General features: G+C 55.9%; 4 protein-coding genes across 4 annotated transcripts; 1 reads left to right on the forward strand and 3 right to left on the reverse strand.

Annotated features, from left to right (window-relative positions):
- Window positions 1-549: 549 nt before the first annotated feature.
- On the forward strand, window positions 550-2247 carry LOC34621177 (CWF19-like protein 2). The gene is made up of 5 exons (XM_026337481.1): window positions 550-711; window positions 871-1009; window positions 1416-1452; window positions 1712-1777; window positions 1932-2247. The coding sequence occupies exons 1-5, from the start codon at window positions 550-552 to the stop codon at window positions 2245-2247; spliced, it is 720 nt and encodes a 239-aa protein (XP_026193266.1).
- Window positions 2248-2729: 482 nt separating this feature from the next.
- Window positions 2730-5360, reverse strand: LOC34621178. Its single transcript, XM_026337482.1, has 3 exons — window positions 4860-5360; window positions 3973-4772; window positions 2730-3852 (listed from the first exon to the last, which is right to left on the reverse strand). Exons 1-3 carry the CDS (start codon window positions 5358-5360, stop codon window positions 2730-2732), a joined length of 2424 nt encoding a protein of 807 aa, XP_026193267.1.
- A 1849-nt stretch (window positions 5361-7209) lies between these two features.
- Window positions 7210-10741, reverse strand: LOC34621179. Its single transcript, XM_026337483.1, has 4 exons — window positions 10589-10741; window positions 8559-8630; window positions 7908-8229; window positions 7210-7463 (listed from the first exon to the last, which is right to left on the reverse strand). The coding sequence occupies exons 1-4, from the start codon at window positions 10739-10741 to the stop codon at window positions 7210-7212; spliced, it is 801 nt and encodes a 266-aa protein (XP_026193268.1).
- A 4244-nt stretch (window positions 10742-14985) lies between these two features.
- On the reverse strand, window positions 14986-19225 carry LOC34621180. Its single transcript, XM_026337484.1, has 9 exons — window positions 19197-19225; window positions 18831-18905; window positions 17801-18281; window positions 17585-17668; window positions 17300-17380; window positions 16664-16740; window positions 16000-16531; window positions 15648-15810; window positions 14986-15485 (listed from the first exon to the last, which is right to left on the reverse strand). The coding sequence occupies exons 1-9, from the start codon at window positions 19223-19225 to the stop codon at window positions 14986-14988; spliced, it is 2022 nt and encodes a 673-aa protein (XP_026193269.1).
- Window positions 19226-19329: the final 104 nt, after the last annotated feature.

The raw sequence follows: 19329 nt of genomic DNA on the forward strand, positions 1-19329 counted from the left end.
CTGTAAAAGAGTCTGTTTCTAAATGTGCGTTTGCATCTGCGGGCGCTTCTGTGGTGTCACAGAACAAAATGTCTGTGGTGTATCGACAGCACGGAGTTTGAAAGGGCTCGGAGTCAGAGTTTGCTCTCGCTGTCTCCCCTGGCTTTCCTTTGCACCCCTCCCATCCACAGATGCGTCCATCCGGACCATCTTCTCATCGTTCCGATCGTAAGATGACACCCCGTGCCACTCCCTATGCCGCCTGCCGCCCCGCTCGATGCGCCTCGCTCACGGGTTTTTCTTTGCCTCTCGCGTTTTGCCCCTCCTCATGCCTTCGCCCCTCCAGTTCCCCTACGCTCGTTGGCATGGCAGAGAGATCGAGAACCCGCCAGCTTGCAGTTCCCCAGCCGTAGAGACGTGCTTGCTTGCTCCTAGTTGGCTGGCCCTTGCTGGTTAGCTGTGTCGCTCGCAGTGGTGCTTCTTCTCGGGTGTCTCGGCTTTTTCCCGCAGGCGCACTGTGCCGCCCTCACGGGCTTGGAGGAAGAGCCTTTTGAGTGCGTGCGCAACTACATGAAGTCGCTTGTGGCGTTCTTTGCAAGCAGAGGAGAGGCTCCCCTTTTCTTGGAGACGGTCCCTAAGCAAGCCGAGGCGGAGAGGCAAATGGCGGGTCTGGGGGAGCACACTGAGATCGAGGTTCTTCCTCTGCCTGCGGAGAGGCTAAAAGAAGCCCGAGTGAGGCGTGTCTTACGGTGAAGGCGTTGCGCTGTGTTGGAGTGGGGGTTTTAGCGTCTCCCAGCGGACCTCATTCTTGCCCTGTGTAGCCACTACGGCCGAGGCTCTGAAACTCCCCTTACAAGCGAGCAATTCTTGGGGTGTGGATGTGCGTCTTAGGTATACTTTCGGAAGGCATTCGACGAGTCTGAGGGGTTCTGGCAAAGTCACAAGACTGTGATCGAGGCGAAGGGACGCCAGGGCGTCCGCGCGGCTATCCCGAAGGGATTCCCATACATTTACGTTGACTTTTCCCTGGGTAAACCACAAGCTTCCTGCATCTTAAGGGGCTCTCTCTCTCTCTCTTAGACGCCAGCTAGCTGGGTGTCTACAGGTTGCTCTGAGGAGGTCTGCAAAAACGCGCTCCCCCTTGGGGGCAGCCGTAACGAAGACCAGCAGCCGCCGCGCTAGGGTCAAGATCTACATACATGTAGTCCATGCATGCATGCATGGACTAAAATTATGTAAAACTATGTATGTACGCAATAGTGTCTGTGAATGCGCGCGCGCTCACACACACACACGTGTGTGTGTGTGTGTGTGTATGTGTGTGTGTGTGTGTGTGTGTGTGTGTGTGTGTATGTGTGTGTGTGTGTCTCTGTGTGTGTGTGTGTGTGTGTGAATTTCCGTGTCTGTCTGTCTGTCTGTCTGTCTGAGGGGTTCAGAGGATGGGCTAGCCCACGTGATCGAAGATGGAGAGGAGTTCAGTCGCAGTTTTGGCCGTGAAGTCTTCTTGGGGATTTTGGAGAAGAAGACGGAGAGGCCTTTTAGGGACCCCAGGTAAATGCCGAAGGGCGAAGCGTAGAGCGTAGACGGTGGGCATGCCTTCGACTGCATGCTGTGTTGCCATGTCCAGGCAAGCACGAAATCGCCTAGTGCAGAGCTCACCGGAGCCAGCAGTTGCGAGGTGGTCCTTCAGGGCCTGCTAGCATGTACACGGTGCGTGTGCTGTCTGTTGTAGAGCGTACAAGTCGAACATTGAACGTCTAAAGCGCGACTATGCCCCATATGACTGGACGCAAGCGCAGCAAGGGGATCGCTCTTAGAAGACTTTACGGAGGCCTTAAGAGACTCGCGTTTGGCGTAGCTCCCTGAACCGCCGCTCACAGGCTCTCTTAGATGTCTTTCGAGGAGGCTGTGTGGCGGCATTGAATGAGGCCCTTTCAGGCTTTGCCCACGAGGCCTGTGCACTTCTCTGGGGGGAGAAGAGGGCTGGCGGGGAGGGTGCTTTGGCCGTCGCCGTTGCAAGCTCCCTTGCAAGACTCCCCCAGTGATTCTGAAGATAGCTCGTTGAGAGGGCCTTGTTTGCCTCTGAGAGGTAGGGGGAGGGGGCCTTACGCAACTCAGACTGCGTGCTCTCGGGCACCTCTAGTAGGGCTTCTGGCCGTGCCAAAGCTTTTAAGACAATGCAGTGCAGGCTTTTTTGGTAGAAGCCGATGTGTAGTGTCTGTCACTTGTATACGTCCTCCACCCACCGAGAGAGCTCTAGTGCACTGATACAACGGCGCCGGCAAATACAACTGCAGCCAGCTATCGCAGGCCTTAGCGGCTGGCACTGACTATGCCTGACTCTCTGCGCCTTGCCGTCTGCGGCTGCCTTAGTGTTATGGTGTTCTTGCCTCTATCGCTGCAGCTGCTGCTTCGGCAGCGGGCTGCTCGACTGCACGGGAGTACGTGCCGTGCATGGCGAAATCGCAGACTCGCTCGCGCCGCGCCAGAGCCACAGCCCTCGTTACACTGCGTCGCCGCAACTATGGCGAACCTGTCTGCGGGCAGCTGCAGCACCAGCTGCTGCTGCTGCAGGCTGCCGGTGCAGCTACCCTTAGTTAGGCCTTCCGCGCAGCCTTTTGGCTCGAAGGAGGGAGGTGTACCTGGTAAGTCAACCGAAAACTCCTTACCTGCTTCCTTGCCCTACCTGCTGGCGCGCATGCGTCCACGCATGCGTTCACGCATGCGTTCACGCATGCGGTAGCACCACCTCAGAGGGCCTTCAAGGGAAAGTGCTGCACTAACTCGGGAAAGAAACTCGGCACCAGCTGCTGGCTTGCTGCTCTCTTGCTGAGGAGGGCCAAATCCGCAGCCAGGAGGGCCTCTTGCCCCGCTCGTGCCCGCAGGGCCTCTACGAGGGGGGCCCCCTGCATGCTTTTTTCCAAGGCAGCAAAAGACAAAGCGTAGCTCTTCCTGCGAGAAGGCACACTCTCTGGCCCCGTGTGGGGAACCAACCCTGGCGTCCCCTCGCCTTGCGCTCCACTTGCTGCCCCCGCCGTGCGAGCCGCTGCAGGCGGCTCCTGCCACAGCATCTTGGCAGCTGCAGCTCGCTGCAGCTCCCACAGACTCCCCTCTATGACGTACAGCTGCAGAGACTTAGCGGCGACACGCTGGGCCTGCTGCAGCACATCGCGGAGAACAGCGGCAGCCGCACTAACGGCCTGCTGCTCTGCGGAGAGCAGCAGCAGTTGCTGCTTCCGTGCGCTTGCCTCCGTGGGGTCCGCCTCCGTCTGCTGTTGCGCTTGCTGCTGGCGTTCCCCTTCGCGCTTCTCCTCACCCTCGTCTCGCTGCTCTGGTTTGGACGCTTCCTCTTCGCCAACGGCCCGCAGGGCAGCCCTCTGGTGGTTGTGCTGGCGCTGCGGCGAGTCGCTTTTCGCTGACTCTGCGTTCCTCTGCAACATGCGCAGGAGAGAAACCACGTGTTCATGCAGCTCCTGCTCTGCTCGCACGAAGGTGCTCACGAGCGTCTCGGAGGCTTTGCGCTTCTCCTGGAGCGCCGCTTGCATCAGCTGGGAAGCTTCGCCAAGCCTCCCGCCGCTAACGCTGCTCTCTCTGTCCAGAGGCCCCTGAAAACTGAATGGCAGTTCGCCTCGCAGCAAAGCTTCACGGATCGGCTGCTTTTCAGCAGGAAGGAGCAGCTGCTCCTGCCGGCTGGTTCTTTCCTTTTGGTCCTGGCGTTGCTGGCCGTGCTGCAGCTTCGAAGCGTCTGCGTTTTGCAGTTCTGACAGACCATCTTCATCTTTTTCACGGTGCGCTAGCGGCTGTTTTGGTTGTTGTTGCTCATTTTCAGCCTTCACTTTTTGATGCTGTTCGCCTTGCGGCTTGTGCTGCTGCCTGTGGGGCGTTCGTTTTTTCAGGAGCAGCTGCTCTTCGCTCTGCGGGTGCTGGTCGCTCCGCTGCTCCTCCTGCCGATGCAGCTGCTGCGCAGCCTCCTGCTGCTGCTGCTGCTGCTGCCGCTGTGGAAGACTATTCTCAGCGTCGCGTTTTAACGCCTCCTGGTCGTTCTCCTCCCTCCCGGCCAGTGCTGCTGGCGGAGGCGATTTCGCAGTTTCTGGTCCAGGTGTCACTGCACCTTCTGCGCTTTCTGCGCTTGATCCTGCAATGTGCAGTGACGTCCTTTGAGGCGCTGGGTGTGCTTCTACAGGCTCGATAGCCGCAGAAAGCTGTCTCACAGGCAGAGCTGACTGCTGTCTTCCCGGGGAAAGTTGTGGTGCGTCGTTGTTGGGTTCTTGCATCAGCAGCTCCAGCTTACGCCCTTCCTCCTTCTCCTCAACCAGGTTTAAAAGCACGTTATACGCTTGCTGTTGCAGCGCGACACCCCTTCTGAGCTCGATGTAAGCATGTGTTGCATCAACGATCAGACTGGCCATGAAGGAGCTGCTATCGCCAAAAATTGCGGCAGCAGCTGCTCTCGCCGCCGTTGCTGCTTTCGTCGCAGTCTGTTGCTTCTGGTGATGCTGCTGCTGCTTGTACATCCATGCGTGGTGCAGGTGTTGCTGCTGCTGGTGTGGCTGCTGCTGTAGATACTGCTTGATCGAGACGCCGAGGGTCCCATAGCCTCCCGGGAGCAGCCCTTCTTCCTCAGCTGCATGCAAGGCGATAATACACTTTTTTGCAGCCTCAGAAGGGAATGCTGCGCTGGCAGAAAGGCACCAGCAGAGAGCTCCCATCAAAGCAAGCCCAAGCAAGGCGACAATGATTAACCATGAGAAGCAGGGTTTGCCTCGCTTGGCATACTCCTCGGCGAGCTGCCGCTGCTGCTGCTGCTGCTGCTCGCGTTGCTGATGCTGTTGCTGCAGGGTGCCGCGCCTCTGAATGCCGCCAGCGCCTTTGCTATCCACCCGATCTTCAGAAGACTTCTGCGGGATGTCGGGGGGCCTCCACGAGGGGCCCCCTGCCCCCCCGTCGCTTGTTTTGCCCGCCATTCCGCCGACTCCCCCAAAGGCGGTGGCTCTTCCGCCTCCAAAGCCTAGGGCCAGAAGAGCCCTCTTGAGGCTGCTACGGCGCTGTTGCTGCTGCAGCGCGTCTGCGGCGGTGCCTCCAGAGCAGCCGAGCGGAGTGTCTGCAGACTCCTGACATGGCTGGAGACACAGGGAGGCCCCCTCAGCGTCCCTTGCTGACCAGGGGGGCCCCTCTTCGCGGCTTGCCGCCGCTAAATGCTTGGCAGCGGCTGACCGCGTTGCGCCGACTGCTGCGGCCGTGGTAGACCCCGGGGTGGACGCTGCTGTGGCAAGCGAAGCCGGATACTGCGGAGTAAGTGGTTCTTCCTCGTACGCAGAGTCTACGCCCCCGCTGCGCTGCTGCAGGAAGGGGGGAGCAACGGCCGCAGCAACGCAAGTCATGGTTGCTGAATGCTCTAAAGAGAGAGGCAATACCTGAGGGATGGTCAGTGCGCAGGACGGAAGCTTTCCTGCGCCGGACGCTGCATGGTGTCTGTTGACAGAGGCGGCCCCACGGGCTTCGGATTTCCGCCAGTCCAGCGAATTTACGGTACCTTTGATACTGAATACAACTTTCGAATAAAAAGGCGCTTTGGGCTGCGAGGCGTTGCAGCAGCAGGAGCCAAAATGCTGAGGTTGCGGCTGCGGGGTGACCAACCTCCGCCTGACTAGGTACCAACCATCATCTATTGCGCACCAACTCTCGGTTGCAAAACTCAATTAGTGGTGAATTGACCTTTAGATCGCATTTCACGTGTGCTTCCTTCTAGTTGTCACATTCCGATCCCTAATGTAAGGCAGTCGGTTGACGAGGTGACCTGAACCGCCTCGCAGCCGATTTGAGACCAAGGCGAAATTACGCGAAACATGGCAAGATCTGGACTGTCATTTGGCTTACAGCTTGTTAGGGTTCAAATAGGTACCTTTCATTCGCACGGGGGAATGATCGGGTGCATGATCCCTCGCAGGCCGTCTGTTCGGCCACAAGCCGTAAGCTCCAAAACCTCGTAAATCTCATGCCTCAGCCCACGAAGACGCCTCAGTCTTCTGCTTATTTGAATCCAACACCAGAAATCGAGTGATCACCGAGCTCTAAACGCTGCTGAAAGCATTTGCCCTCGCCTAGTGGTCACCTCAGTCTCCTGCTCACCGCTTCCCCCTGTGCATTGCGCGCGCTGCTTCGAAATAATTAGGAAATCACAAGCAGGAAGTTTGCATTAAACAAATGGCTCAAAATTTATCTGCGGGGCAGGCAGTATGCCCAACACAAGCACCCGTGTGCTCATCGCCCATGCTGGTCGGCGTACAGTTAAATGCTCAGCACAACTCGCTCTAGGCGTGCCACTCCGTGCAGTTAGATCCTTTGCACTTCATCAGTCTCATGAAGCCCACGCCTATACACGACGGCTGTTTCGCGACCACCTGTTTTCACGCCAGCCATCCAGACACAAAGCCTGCTGCTCTTGCTGCGTGATATCTTCCCCCCTCGCCCCCGTAGCCCTGGCGTTTGAAAATACGGTTAAATAGCATGACTGACAGTTCAGAGGTGCCGTGCGTGCACTGTATGTAGTGCAGAGACTAACGCTGCCCTCTTTGGGTGAGCTCGAAGCTATCCACTGCTGCCTCCCTGCTAGCATATTTGAGAGCGCTGCGACAAGGCTGTTCGCAGCATGCACGTTTGCAGAGCAACAAGCCGTGATCTTTAATGAGAAAGTGTCACTTCAGTGCCTTCTCTCCGACGTGCTGAGACTATGCGGCTTTGAAAAGCGGAAAGCCTCACAAAACCTGTGCGGCCCTCAGCGGCCTCGCCACTGTTCGTACGAACAATAAAACAAAAGAATGAGTTACGTTGAATGTGGCATAAAATTCCAGAAGGGAGGTCAGAGACACCAAGACCGTCCACGTCAGTGGAGCAAAGGAGCCTCTCAGAGCAAAATGTGGTACTTTTCTGCTGTCGGGATCTGATGGAAGGCGGCACAGCCATCCACACAAAGGGCAGCGAAGATCCACGCGTCAGCGGCAGACCACTGAACGCTGCACAAAGAATCCTGCAGCAGCAAGCCACGCAGAAGACACCGCAGCTACATGCAACGAAGAAGACTTCACGAGAGGAAACCACTGGCAACACGACGCATCTTGGAGGCACACACAAATACACATAGAAACACGTAGGCATAGAGATTTCTTTAGACAACCTCTAGCACTTCGACCCCATCGCGCTCTCCTCCGCATTCTCCTTTTCTTCCATTTACTAATTCCACTGTGTCTCTCTGAGGTCTTGTGTTTCAGAGTTGCTCTGGCGCGTACCGCGCATATGGCGCTCCTGCCTCGGTTTTCTAGAGAGCCCACCTCTCTCGGAACTCACATTGCTTGTTTCGTCGACACACAGGAGGCGGCCGTTCGTGCTTTCAGGTGCAGCCTGCTTTTCTTCAGGTAAGCAGACACTCTGAGAGGGCCCTGCCAAAGCGTGTTCGACGCGGTGCAGCTTCAGACAGCCGTCTGTGCCTGCAGACGTGAAGTGGGAAAAGCGCGCGTGTAAGGACCCTGGTAAAGTGCGAAGTCATATCAACTTCTTGTGGGCTAGGAATTTCAAAGAGGATTCTATCTACACCACCTAGCGTTTGCGACCAAGTACCTGCAGTGAGGAGCAGCTGATCATGGAACGGATTAAGCTGCGTGTGCGCCACCCAGTGTGCTTGCACGTCTCGTAAGGTCTGCAGCGCGGCAAGCAAGCAAGGCGGCAAAGAAGCAGAGGTGAGGTCCAGGCAGATTTGTGGAGGGCAGCAGCAGTGAAAAAGCACCGGAGGCGAACCAGGGAGGCCCCTGGACGCGGTGCGATCACAGTCGGCTGGGAGCAGGAATGCCAAGACACCGCGCAGAAAAAAGGCAAAAAAGAGGCGGCGAGAAAGACGGCGAGGCACACGGAGAGGAAAGGACAGTTGCTCCCGCTTTTTGCATGCAGAAGAAAGACCTTAACGGGCGCTTGAAGGCTTCGGATATCCCACGTTCTGACAGCGCCGTCGGTTCCTCCTGACACGAACGAGAATGGCAAGCTGGGGTTAAAGCAGAGGGAGATGGGGGCAGCAAGCGGCCCGTGAGGATCCGTTGAGACGCGCACACACCCGAAGGTGCTCTCGCCGAGGCTGCTGCAGCCAAGCACCCCCGCCTCGTGAGGCTGTTCCCGCAAATCCCACAGCGCGAGGAGGCCTCCGCTGCTCCCACCAGTGCGAAGCAGAGATGGATATCGGCTGCGGCTGTGCGCCGTCAGCACCTGTCTCAATACACACCCCCACACAGAAAATGCAGGGGCACACATGGGGGGCGCTGCTGCAGACGGAGAGCTAGCTAGCTAGCTAGCTAGAGCTGGGAGTGTCCACATGTAGAGTGCCAGGAGAGGTCCAAAGGACGATAGGAGTCAGAAAACAGAGGAACAACCCGGCCCTCTGAGAGAGAGGAGGCGCGCATGAGAAACGGCTCGGCACGCAGCCGTCATTCGAGCGGCAGTCCGCCTTGGCGTCCTCTTGCTAAAGGCGCTAGAAACACCACGCTATGAGACTCTCCCCAAACCTCGAGAATCAGGGATGCTCTTGCAAAGCCTACGATGTTGGAATCGTGTGGATCCCATGCGGCCGCTTCGCACGCCATCTGCGCCTGCTGAAGCAGCCCGAGAGCCTGCAGCAGGAAGAAGCAGCGTGATAGAGCAGCTGCATGTAGCAGCAGGAAGAAGCAGCGTGATACAGCAGCTGCATGTAGCAGCAGGAAGAAGCAGCGCGATACAGCAGGTGCATGTAGCGGCAGGAAGAAGCAGCGTGATACAGCAGCTGCATGTAGCAGCAGGAAGAAGCCGCGTGATACAGCAGCTGCATGTAGCAGCAGGAAGAAGCCGCGTGATACAGCAGCTGCATGTAGCGGCAGGAAGAAGCAGCATGCCGAGGCACTGGCGCTCAAAATTCCGCCTCCCCAGAAACGAGAGAATGAGAGGCTGCCGAGGGAAGAAGCAAAGAGAAGATCCAATGTGGAGACACAGCGAGCTCTTTCTCTTTCTATCCTCTCTCTCTATGTATAGAGAGAGGGAACGCAGCAGAACACGGTTTAGCTGAGCACCACTCGGGACGTACTTGAAAGCATGATTCCCTTTGCTGAAAGATTTGGCATCTCTCACTCTCTGCACACAATGCCTTTAGGGGTCTCAGGCTTTCCGGTGCAAGCAACACACTGCAGCCACACAGCAGCAGTCCTCGAAAGGGGCCATCCAATGCGAGCAGGAACGCCACATGCGAAGCCGCAAAAAAAGCAGCAGCAGCAGCAGCGCCTTCCCACAGATGCGTGCAGGCCGCATGCATGCATGCGCATGCCAGGCGTTTAGAGCTGACGGAAGGGCCACTTGTAGAGAGCGGCTAAAGATTCAGAGAGCGGCGCAATAATACACCATAGATAGGATGCCCTTTTCCCCTCCCTCCCTCCCCTCCTTCGGTCGAAGCAATCTGCAAAGGGAGAGTAGATTGCTGGCAGATAGAAAGTGCCTTCCCCCAGCCCCCTAATCCTCTTCTCCCTCCCCACGCCACCTGTCGCAGTGCGCACAAGCAAGGAATTTCTGACTGCAGCCCTATGCTAAAGGACCCCAGTGCTGATCAGGGAAGCCTTTTGAAGACACGCCAAGGCGAGGGCGACAAAAGGTCCGTGAAAAATCCTTTACCTGTGCAGCAAGCCAAAAGGACGGGCTGGCTGCAGTGTATCGACGCCTGGGGTGCGTAGGTTGCTGCTGCCCTTGTTGAAGTCCGCATGCTGTTGAAGAGGGGCAGTCGCTCTCCAAAGGGACACTGAAGGGGCTGAGCAAAAACAGAGAGAATCTGCATCTCGCTAGCGACTGATGCCTCGGCAATACGCGCAGAACAAGCCTTTAGACCCTACGCGTCTACTGGCAGGCGAAGGACTAGAGAGCTGCGGAAAGTTTTTATGCACCTGCAAGGGCATGATAGAGAGAGCGAGAGACAGAGAGAGACAGAGACAGAGAGAGACAGAGAGCGAGAGAGAGAGAGATAAAGAAAGAAAGGAAGAAAGAAAGAGAGGGAGTCGGCTGCACCGAGCGCCTTCCCGCTTCGATGAATAGTGCGATGTCTTTCTCTCAGTATGGTGTGGTGGTATCTTCTACTAGAGGACGGCGGAAGGGAGGAAAGGGGAGGGAAAGGAGACGCTGAGGAGCTTGGTGGGCAAGGAACTTCGAGAAGAGTTACCAGGGTTGTTTGACGCCACGAGCAGCGAAATATCTGCAACATCCGCATCCGTCTGTTTCAAACACAGCGGCGCAACTGCGGCAGCTGGACTTGGTGCTGGGAAACTGAGGACTAAAGAAGCCTCCAGAGTCTCTTCTTCGTAGAGCAGCAGATACACCTGAGATCACCACCGCATGGGGGAAGGGGGCCATGGGTTTTTTTTACGTCTTACAGGATTTTTAGGATTTTGCGCGAAGAACACGAAGACAGCCCCCATACCGCGCATACACACGGAAAACGCACAGCTACAGAAGGAGGGAGGAAGCGCATGCTCCGCCTGCAGGAGACGTGTCGAAAAAGGGCATGCTCTAAAGAGGTCGCAAAGCAGCGCAGCCGGCCGAAGACTACTGGGCGTACCTCATTCTCTTTGGTGGGATGTGCTGAGCATGCCAGAAAGAGATGCGGTTCGAGCGCAGACGTCGAAGCACTGTCTCCTCCAGAAAAAGCAACTGGACAGAGACAGCCACCCGGAAGAGGCAGCTCTACACAGACACCACACGCCTCACACATCTTCGCAAACGTACACACACCTATACACATGCAGACGAGCAGGCAAACGTTCACATGCCTATACACATGCCTACACACAGATCTACACACAAACACACCCACACACCTATACACATGCAGACGAGCAGACAAACATACACACACCTATACACAGACCTATACACATGCCTATAGACAAACACACCCACACACAGCTATACACATGCAGACGAGCAGGCAAACATTCACATGCCTATACACATGCCTACACACAGATCTACACTCAAACACACCCACACACCTATACACATGCAGACGAGCAGACAAACATACACACACCTATACACATGCCTATAGACAAACACACCCACACACAGCTATACACATGCAGACGAGCAGGCAAACATTCCCATGCCTATACACATGCCTATGCACAAACACACCCACACACAGCTATACACATGCAGACGAGCAGGCAAGCATACACACACCTATACACATGCCTATACACAAACACACCCACACACAGCTATACACATGCAGACGAGCAGGCAAACATAAACATGCCTATACAGAGGCCTATACAAACAGATCTACGAACATATACATTCACCTACACACGTGTGCAGACAACATCCACAGACCTACACACATGCGTACACATGCCTATACTCAGACATTTCATCCCCATGTCTACAGCGCCTGATGTGCGCGGAGCTATAGGGGGCAGGCTCGTGATGGCAAAAGGCCTTGCGCTGAAACAGCTACAGTCTGACGCTTCTTGGAATGACACTGTGCAAGTGGCGAGTGAGGAGAGGCGCAACAGTCAAGTGGAGGGCTAAGCGGTGAGGCATGTGGATCAGACGAGAAGGCGATCGAAGAGAACGGGAAAGCGTGTTTTGTTTCCACGAAGGGGCGAAATCTTCCACAGAAGAAGGGGAAAAGACGCGCTTACTGTAGCTATGTGCAAACGTCTGTGAAGGCGCTTCAGGCTCCTCTTTTTCAGTGGTGGCTTCGGCATCCATTGGAGGCAACGAGATTCAGAGGTTTCTTGTTGTTGTCTATCCTGGGTGCCGATTGATGCACGCATGCAGGGGTACTCTGCTCTCTTTTAGAGCCCTTCTGCCCCCCTTCCCTCCCCCGAAATAGTAGGAAGGTGTGTGTATGTTGTGCGTGTGTGGCGGCAGGGGTGACAGCGCCCACTCACTCACTTCCTCACACACACACACAAACACCTCCTTACAAATTAGAGGAGAATGCCTTCCTCTGCAGCCTGTAGCGCTGCGGCGCAGCTACAAATGCGGAGGGGAGAGCGGTGATCGCAAACTCGGATTCGCTGCACAAGGGGCCTCCCTCCTCCTGGCAAAACAGCGAAGCGCTAAATAATTAGGGGCGTTCTCCTGCAGCCACGTGGCAACGAGCGCACATTAGGGGGCCCATATATTGATACAGATATTTACATCTATATATGCAGCCTCTCCGGGAAGCCTATGTTGCCTGAGTCGCAGTTGCATCGGCTGTCAACGCGGGAGGGACGCATAGGGCGCATCGAGGACTTGCGCTGTTCAGTGAATAAAGCATTCTTTCCTGAGCATCCGATGACACGCATAGCAGACACCTACGCAGAAAAGTCGCAAGTCCTGTATATCGCGTGTAGTAAGCCTTCAGGCTGGCAGGTGTATGGGGAGCAAGGGGAGGCCTGGCAGTAAGGAGGGGGCTGGTGTTGGTAGCGAGCGCCACCATCTGCGCACAGTGCGAGCGTTTTGATCACGAAATCGACCCTTAGTTCTACGCTTTGTCCTTCTTAATATCCCTATCAGAATTTACGGGCTCAGAACGGTGTAAGCCTGGGCGCGCATCGATTGCCCTCTAGCAGCGGAACGCCTTTCTACACATGCCCCTGCTGCATGTTCAGAAGGGGGACTGCCTATGCTGAAACGGCAGATATTAGCTCTTCATAGCCTTCGTGCCTGTCTCTCGCAGGAAATTTGCGCAACAAAGCGCTCAGCAGCGTAAATTTAGTCATGCTTTCCGTGCTTGCCACGCCCTGAGAAGGCGCGCACCAGCTACACCCCATTCATCATCCCACCACACGACACCACACGACACCACACTCACTCATTCGCGAGTTTGGGTTTTTCTCTGTACTGCCCGTGCGTGTGTGTTTGTGTCTGCGTTGGGTACGTTTGCTTCCTGTCTCTCGCATGGGAACTGCCGCCTCAACGGCTGCTGTCGTGCCTGATGAGGCAGAAGCAGCAGCCGAGAGGCTCTCTGCTGCGCCGCTGCCCCCAACCAGGGATGGCTCCATTATTCTTGGAGAAGACTTCCTCGAGAGGTTCAGCGCCAGCCGCAGCCGACAGCCGCAGCAACAGCAGGCGCAGAGACAACAGCAACAGCCACAGCCACAGCAAACGCAGGCCAAGAGCGAAGAAGACGATAGCAGTTACTTGAGTCTCCCACCCGCAAAACCTCTAGGTAAGTGTTGAGGGGGGTAGTGTCAGAGGGCACAAGGTGGGGGCGCTTGGGAATGGAAGCTGCATGCAAACTTGTAAGGTGGAGTTCGAATTCTCAGGTTTGCTTCCGTCTCTATCGGGAGTCGTAGGCGCAGCAGAATTTTCTTTCGAGGAGCAGCAGCAACAGCAGAAACACCAGCACGCGCGCCAGCAGCAGCAGCAACGGCAGCGCCTGCTGCAGCAGCAGCAACAGCAACAACAACAGCAGGCAAACAGCCTAAAGTCGCGTGCAGCCTCCTTGTCACAAGCGCTGGCATCCGCAGGCTCCAAGTCTATACCCGCATCTCCCTGCAAGGAGCAACAAGAGCAAGTCTTGCAATGCCTCAAGCTAGTAGGACAGCAGCAAGAGCAGCAGCAGCAGGATCAACAGCAGCAGCAGGATCACCTTAGGCCCTTCCTGTCTTGCGCTGAATCCGTTGAAGCGCTTGTTGCCTGCGCCGTAGAAGCCAAGGCACATGCCCTGTAGAAGCAGCAGCAGCTGCCGCTGCTGCTGCTTCTAAAAATTTACCGCGAAGAAGGCGGGAAGGAAGGGGTAGAGACAACAGTACATCGTTTGACATTTCGCAAGATGCAGCTCATAATGCCTGCGCTCCTTTGCCGGAGGTGTAGTCTGCGCCACAGTATTGGGTACAGGTGGAGAGACACCTCACGTCTGCAGGAGGAGCCGCCAAGGCGCTGCGGCAGCTTTGACTTTACCCACGCAAACCCTACACTTTACCGAGTAGAAAGCCTTAGTTACTGTTTAGCCTTAGCAAAGAGCCGCGTGGAAGAACGGGAAGACGCGGCAAGAACACGCATACACCAGCAGACGCAGACAGGAGGAGGCGCTAAGCTGTGAGGCAGAGCCGCCTTTACACCACCTTTCAAGAGCATCGCCAAAGACAACGTTTCTGTATGTATGGGGGTGCCTGTGTGTGTGAGTGTATTTAGGCATGTATCTGTATTTTTATGTGCATATGCGTGTTTTGTGTATGTGTGTGTATAGGTATGTTTGTGCATCTGTGTGTATAGGTACGTTTGTCTATGGATGTATGCGGGTCAATGTGTGTTTGTATGTATCTGTATTTGTGTGTATATGTACGTGTGTGTATTTTTCTGTGCATTTACATATATATGTGTTTTCATGTATCTATGCGTGCTCTTGTATCTTTGTATGTGTGCTTATGTATCTTTGTGTGTATGTAGAAGTTTGTGCATGTGTGTGTCTGCATCGATGCGCATATGCATGCGTATGTAGAAATCCCCTGGAATACGCTTTCCTCGAGTGCAGACAGCTGGACTCAGACACACACGCGTATAGCTTGCCGGCCTGTAGAAAGGCCGTTGTGTTTTTGGCTGGTGATGCGTTTCTGCTGGGAAGCTTCCCGCCTCTCCTAGCTGTGTTGGTGCGTTTCTTACTAAATCCATGCGGTTTTGGCGAAACGCTGGCGCGTGCCTGCCGACTTCGGTTCCTCTGATGCATCTTTGTTGCTGCACAAATACTGCAAGCTGCCGTCGGTGTTCGGGGAATCAAGATGCACCACCCCAAGAGGGGCAAGCAGTTCCTCTCGCTAGAAAATAAATAAGTGCGCGCCAGCCGCAAGAACACACCATGCCTTCCTGATGTAGGCAGGCTCCTCCCCACGTGGACTCTAAAAGACGTATGCACATTCATATAATACGTAAATAGGGAAAAAGCAATCCATGCATGTACACGGGAAGGCGGGGAGGCACGACGACCCCACCACGACCATTCGGCTTGCCGCGCGCGGCTTATCTGCCCTTTCGAGGCGCAGCCTTCGCCTTGGCCTTTTTTGCTGACACCCTTCCTTTAGCTTTACTGCTGCCGCTGCTTGCTGCTGTCTCGTTTCTGTTCGAAATCGCCTCCCTGCCAGCAGCAGCGAGGTCCGTGCTGCTGCGCTTGACTGGCCGCGCACTTGCGAGGAGGCTAAGTGGGGTGTCTTCATCGCTGCTGCTGTTGTTGCTGCTCTCTTCCACCGCCTCCTTGCCTTGCTTTGCTGTCTCCGCTTCTGCGGTGCCACGCGCTGCCTCTGGGTTCTTCGCTTTCACGTCTCTTTGCCCCCCCAGCTGCAGAACCATACCGCCACTTAGAACCTCTTCCCTAGCTGCTGACGGTGCTGTGGCTCCGATTTCCACGGCACCAGCTGTTGGCATATCGCCTTCTCGCTTGTTACCATCCTCGCCATCATTATCATTATCCTCGCCTTCTCGCTTATTACCATCCTCGCCATCATTATCATTATCCTCGCCATCTCGCTTATTACCATCCTCGCCATCATTATCCTCGCCGTCTCGCTTATTACCATCTTCGCCATCATTATCCTCGCCTTCTCGCTTATTACCATCCTCGCCATCATTATCCGCGCCTTCTCGCTTATTATCGCCATCATTATCCTCGCCTTCTCGCTTATTACCATCATCATTATCATCACCCTGCTCGCCATCGCTGGCGCTGCTCCCCGGAGCGTGTTTCCTCAAACGACTTCGCTTGGTCTTACCGTCCCTTGCCTCCTCCCTTCCCTTTTTCCTCTTCGCCCCCGCCTTCCTGCTGCTACTACTACTGCTACTACTACTGCTACTACTGCTGGTGCCTGCTCCTGCATCTGCGTCATCAGGTTCGGCGCAGCTACCCAAGTGGTCTCGACTTCTTCTAGCGGCAGCCTCGCCATCTTCCGCCGCATGCGGCTGCTGGACTTCTGCCTGCTGCTGCTGCTGATTTCGCTGCTGCTCTTCCTCTTGCGGCTGCTCGCGTTTCTCGGAGTCTACCGTGTCACTCGATGTCGCTGCTAAAGGAGCAGTTTCCGCCTCCTGCTCCGAATCGCCCTCTACAGCAGTCCTTGACAAAGCCTCCGTAGCCACTCCCAAGCCGCCCGAGCGCGCCGAACCCTCGACAACACATGCAGCAGCCGTGAAGTCTATCAACAGGCATGCGTCTTCTTTCTTAGCCAAGCTACCACTGGATGCAGCGCCTTCTAGCAGCTGCACATCCTGCTGCTCCTCCTGCAGCCGTCTCTCCACTGGCTGCTGCTGCGCCTCCTTCAGCAGCTGCTGCGCCTCCTTCAACTGCTGCTGCGCCTCCTTCAGCTGCTGCTGCGCCTCCTTCAGCTGCTGCTGCAGCGCCTTGCTTTCAGCGGCTGCAGCACCCGCAGCAGCAGCCGCGGCAGCCTCCTGCTGCTGCAGCAGAGACGCAAAGGCCCCCTTCGCCGCTTTCGCCTCTTCGGCTGCCTCTTTAGTCTTCGCAAGCTCCCGAGACACCACAATCTGCTGCCGCCGCAACTGTTGCAGCTCTTGTACAGCCCTACAGCACGCACACCTCTTACGCAAAGACGCAAAATGCCGCACAGAGGCGTCGCTTTTCTGCCTCCCTCTATCTACCCCTCCCCTCTCTTCAGGACCTTCAAGCCCGCCAGTGGTTTGGAAGACGCCTGACTTTGTCTTATCGGCTTCTAACTGATCGTTCTTCGACTTGAGCGCATCCACGCAGCCGTTCAAAGCCTCCATCTGCTCCTGCAGCCAAGAACACACGCGTCTCCGCGCCGTTCGGTGTATACGTGTGTGCAGGCGGGTTCAAGCTGCGTCTTGCTCTATTTTCCAAAAGAACGCTTCGACACTGTCGTTGGTGTGCCCTCTGCTAACACTGGAAGCTCGTGCCAGCAGCAGCAGCAGGAGCAGCAGCAGCAGCAGCAGGAGGAGGAGCAGGAGGAGCAGCAGCAGCAGCGTTCAAAACAGCTGCGCTGCTGCAGCGGAGACAAGCGCAACAACACCGGCACGCCTTTTCCCCAGCCTGCAAGCAGCAGCTACCTCAGCGCCTTACCGCATGGGTAGCTTCGAGCTGTCGACGCTCCGCAAAAAACTTGGCAGAAAGAGACTCTACCTCGGCAACAGAGCGGCGCAAGTCGATGGACTAAGAAAAGCAGAACAAGCACGAGCGCAGCCGAACTTGCAGCTCGGCAAAGGCAAGAGTCGCCACGGAGCGCAAACGAAATGCCGCATGCTGCTGAGCGAGACTGCGAGAGGCACAGCATGCAGCAGAAAAGCAAGAAACACCGACAGCCCCCATACTTACAAGTTGCTGCGCGTGCCGCTGGGAATTTTGAACTTGCACTTGGAGCTGCCGCTCGGCTTCGCTTGCTTTCTGTTGCATATCCTGTGTGCAGAGAGTTCATTCGCAAGAAGATGGAGGTCTGTCAGTCTTCGAACTGGCGTGAAACTCATAAAGGCAGGCAGTGCCGCAGGCTACCTGTCAGCGGTGTTGTTGCCTCTGCGCAGTCCACTGTCGTGGAGGCAGCATTTTTCGTGTACTGTGTGTGTGTGGAGTTTATTTGATTGAGCCATGCGTAGAAATTCGAACCCCCGCAAACACACCTGCGCTAAAAGGTCCTTCTGAAGCAGCTGCTCCTGCAGACTGCGAATTTCCTGCCGCAGCAGCTCCACGCTGTGAGTGTCGCTTTCCGGGAAGCACCCCTTCGTCTGCATGGGGAGACGCAGACGCGGCGCACACGACTCCGCTTTACGCGCTAGGGGAGGGAGGGGGAGGAAGGGGCAGCGCTGAAAGCAGTCATTACGCCTGATCACCAGGCAGAGAAGCGACAAACGCATACTCAAGGCAGACAAAAGGCAGGGGCAAAACAGCAGCAGTGAGGCGCGCGGCAGACGCGAAAACGTCAAAAATCACGCCGAAGCAGAGACGAAAGGCAACAAAAACGCATGGAAAATTACGACACACATCCTTGGAGGAGATGTCAGTGCTCTCCCCTTGCGGTGCAGACGCCGTTCGCTGGATTAGTGACAGTTGTTGTTGTTGTTGCTGTGCAAGCTGCAGCGGAAGACCGTCCCCGGGTGGGGGAAGATCGCTCAATTTCCCTGGCATGAGCAGCTGCAGAGTTCGCTGCTGCCTTTGTCGCGCTCGGAGCTGCACAGCCACATCCTTCTTGATATTCCAGTGGCACAGGAAACACAGCGCCACCCCCGCATATCCAGCAGCAGGTCGTGAGTGGGGAAAAGCACCAATGCAGTTGCAGTGAACGCACATCTTCGGCAGACCATGTCTGAGGCAAAAACAAGGCAAAATACCCCAGAGCATGTACAAGTGCACAGACACACACAGACAGCACACAGACACAGATACAGAGACACACAAACACAGACAGCACACACACACACAGACAGCACACAGACACAGATACAGAGACACACAAACAGAGACACACAAAGACAGCACACACACAGATACAGAGACACACAAAGACAGCACACACACAGACAGATACAGAGATACAGAGACACACAAAGACAGCACACAGACACAGAGACACACACATACACACACATACACACACAGACACACAGACAGCACACAGACACCCACAGACAGTGGCAATGATACGCGCGCAGGCGCTCTGCTACTGCAGTAGCTCCTGCAGTAGCTCCTGCAGCAGCAGGAAACGGTGGTGTGCAAGCACATAGCCGGCTTAGCTGACATGCCGAGCGCTGCCTTAGGTGTAGCAGGAAAATTCTCTTTGTCGGTGCTGCCTGCCACGAAGAATAGCGAGAAGTTAGAGGTGCACTGCACATGCCATCAAGCTTGTGGCACTCACCTGGCGATGCGCGAGCGGCATCTGTTGCACTCTTCTGCTTCATGCCACGCAGACCAGCACCGGCAGAACCTACAGCTGCAGGAAGGCACCCGAAAACACACTGCGAGAGATATTCATTTGATGTCTTTCGCGGCAGCAGCACCGACAGACGGAAGAGGCAACTCTGGAAGGCGCGGCAATCGAATGGGGACTGTTGAGAAGGGCAGAGGAGGCATCCCCCGAGAGCCTCGGGGGATGGCGTACACCCCCTTTCCATCACCACAAGTCTTCGAGCGAAGGAGAAAATTGCGATCTGCTCGCGACAAAGACTACGCAATGCAAGGCAGCAAAAAGCCAGCACACTAGCGACACACACGAAGCACCTACATGCTGGGATCTTTTTTGTATTTCGCCATTTGCTGGGCGCATGCGAAGCAGGCTGGCCTTCCTAGAGCCTTTTCGATCTGAGCACAAGTGCGTGCGGATGCAGGCACTCTTTAGAAAGCGCATGCAGGATTCC

Source organism: Cyclospora cayetanensis, unplaced genomic scaffold (genome assembly GCF_002999335.1).
Source record: "Cyclospora cayetanensis isolate NF1_C8 unplaced genomic scaffold, CcayRef3 CcayRef3_contig_186, whole genome shotgun sequence".
Lineage (NCBI taxonomy): Eukaryota > Apicomplexa > Conoidasida > Eucoccidiorida > Eimeriidae > Cyclospora > Cyclospora cayetanensis.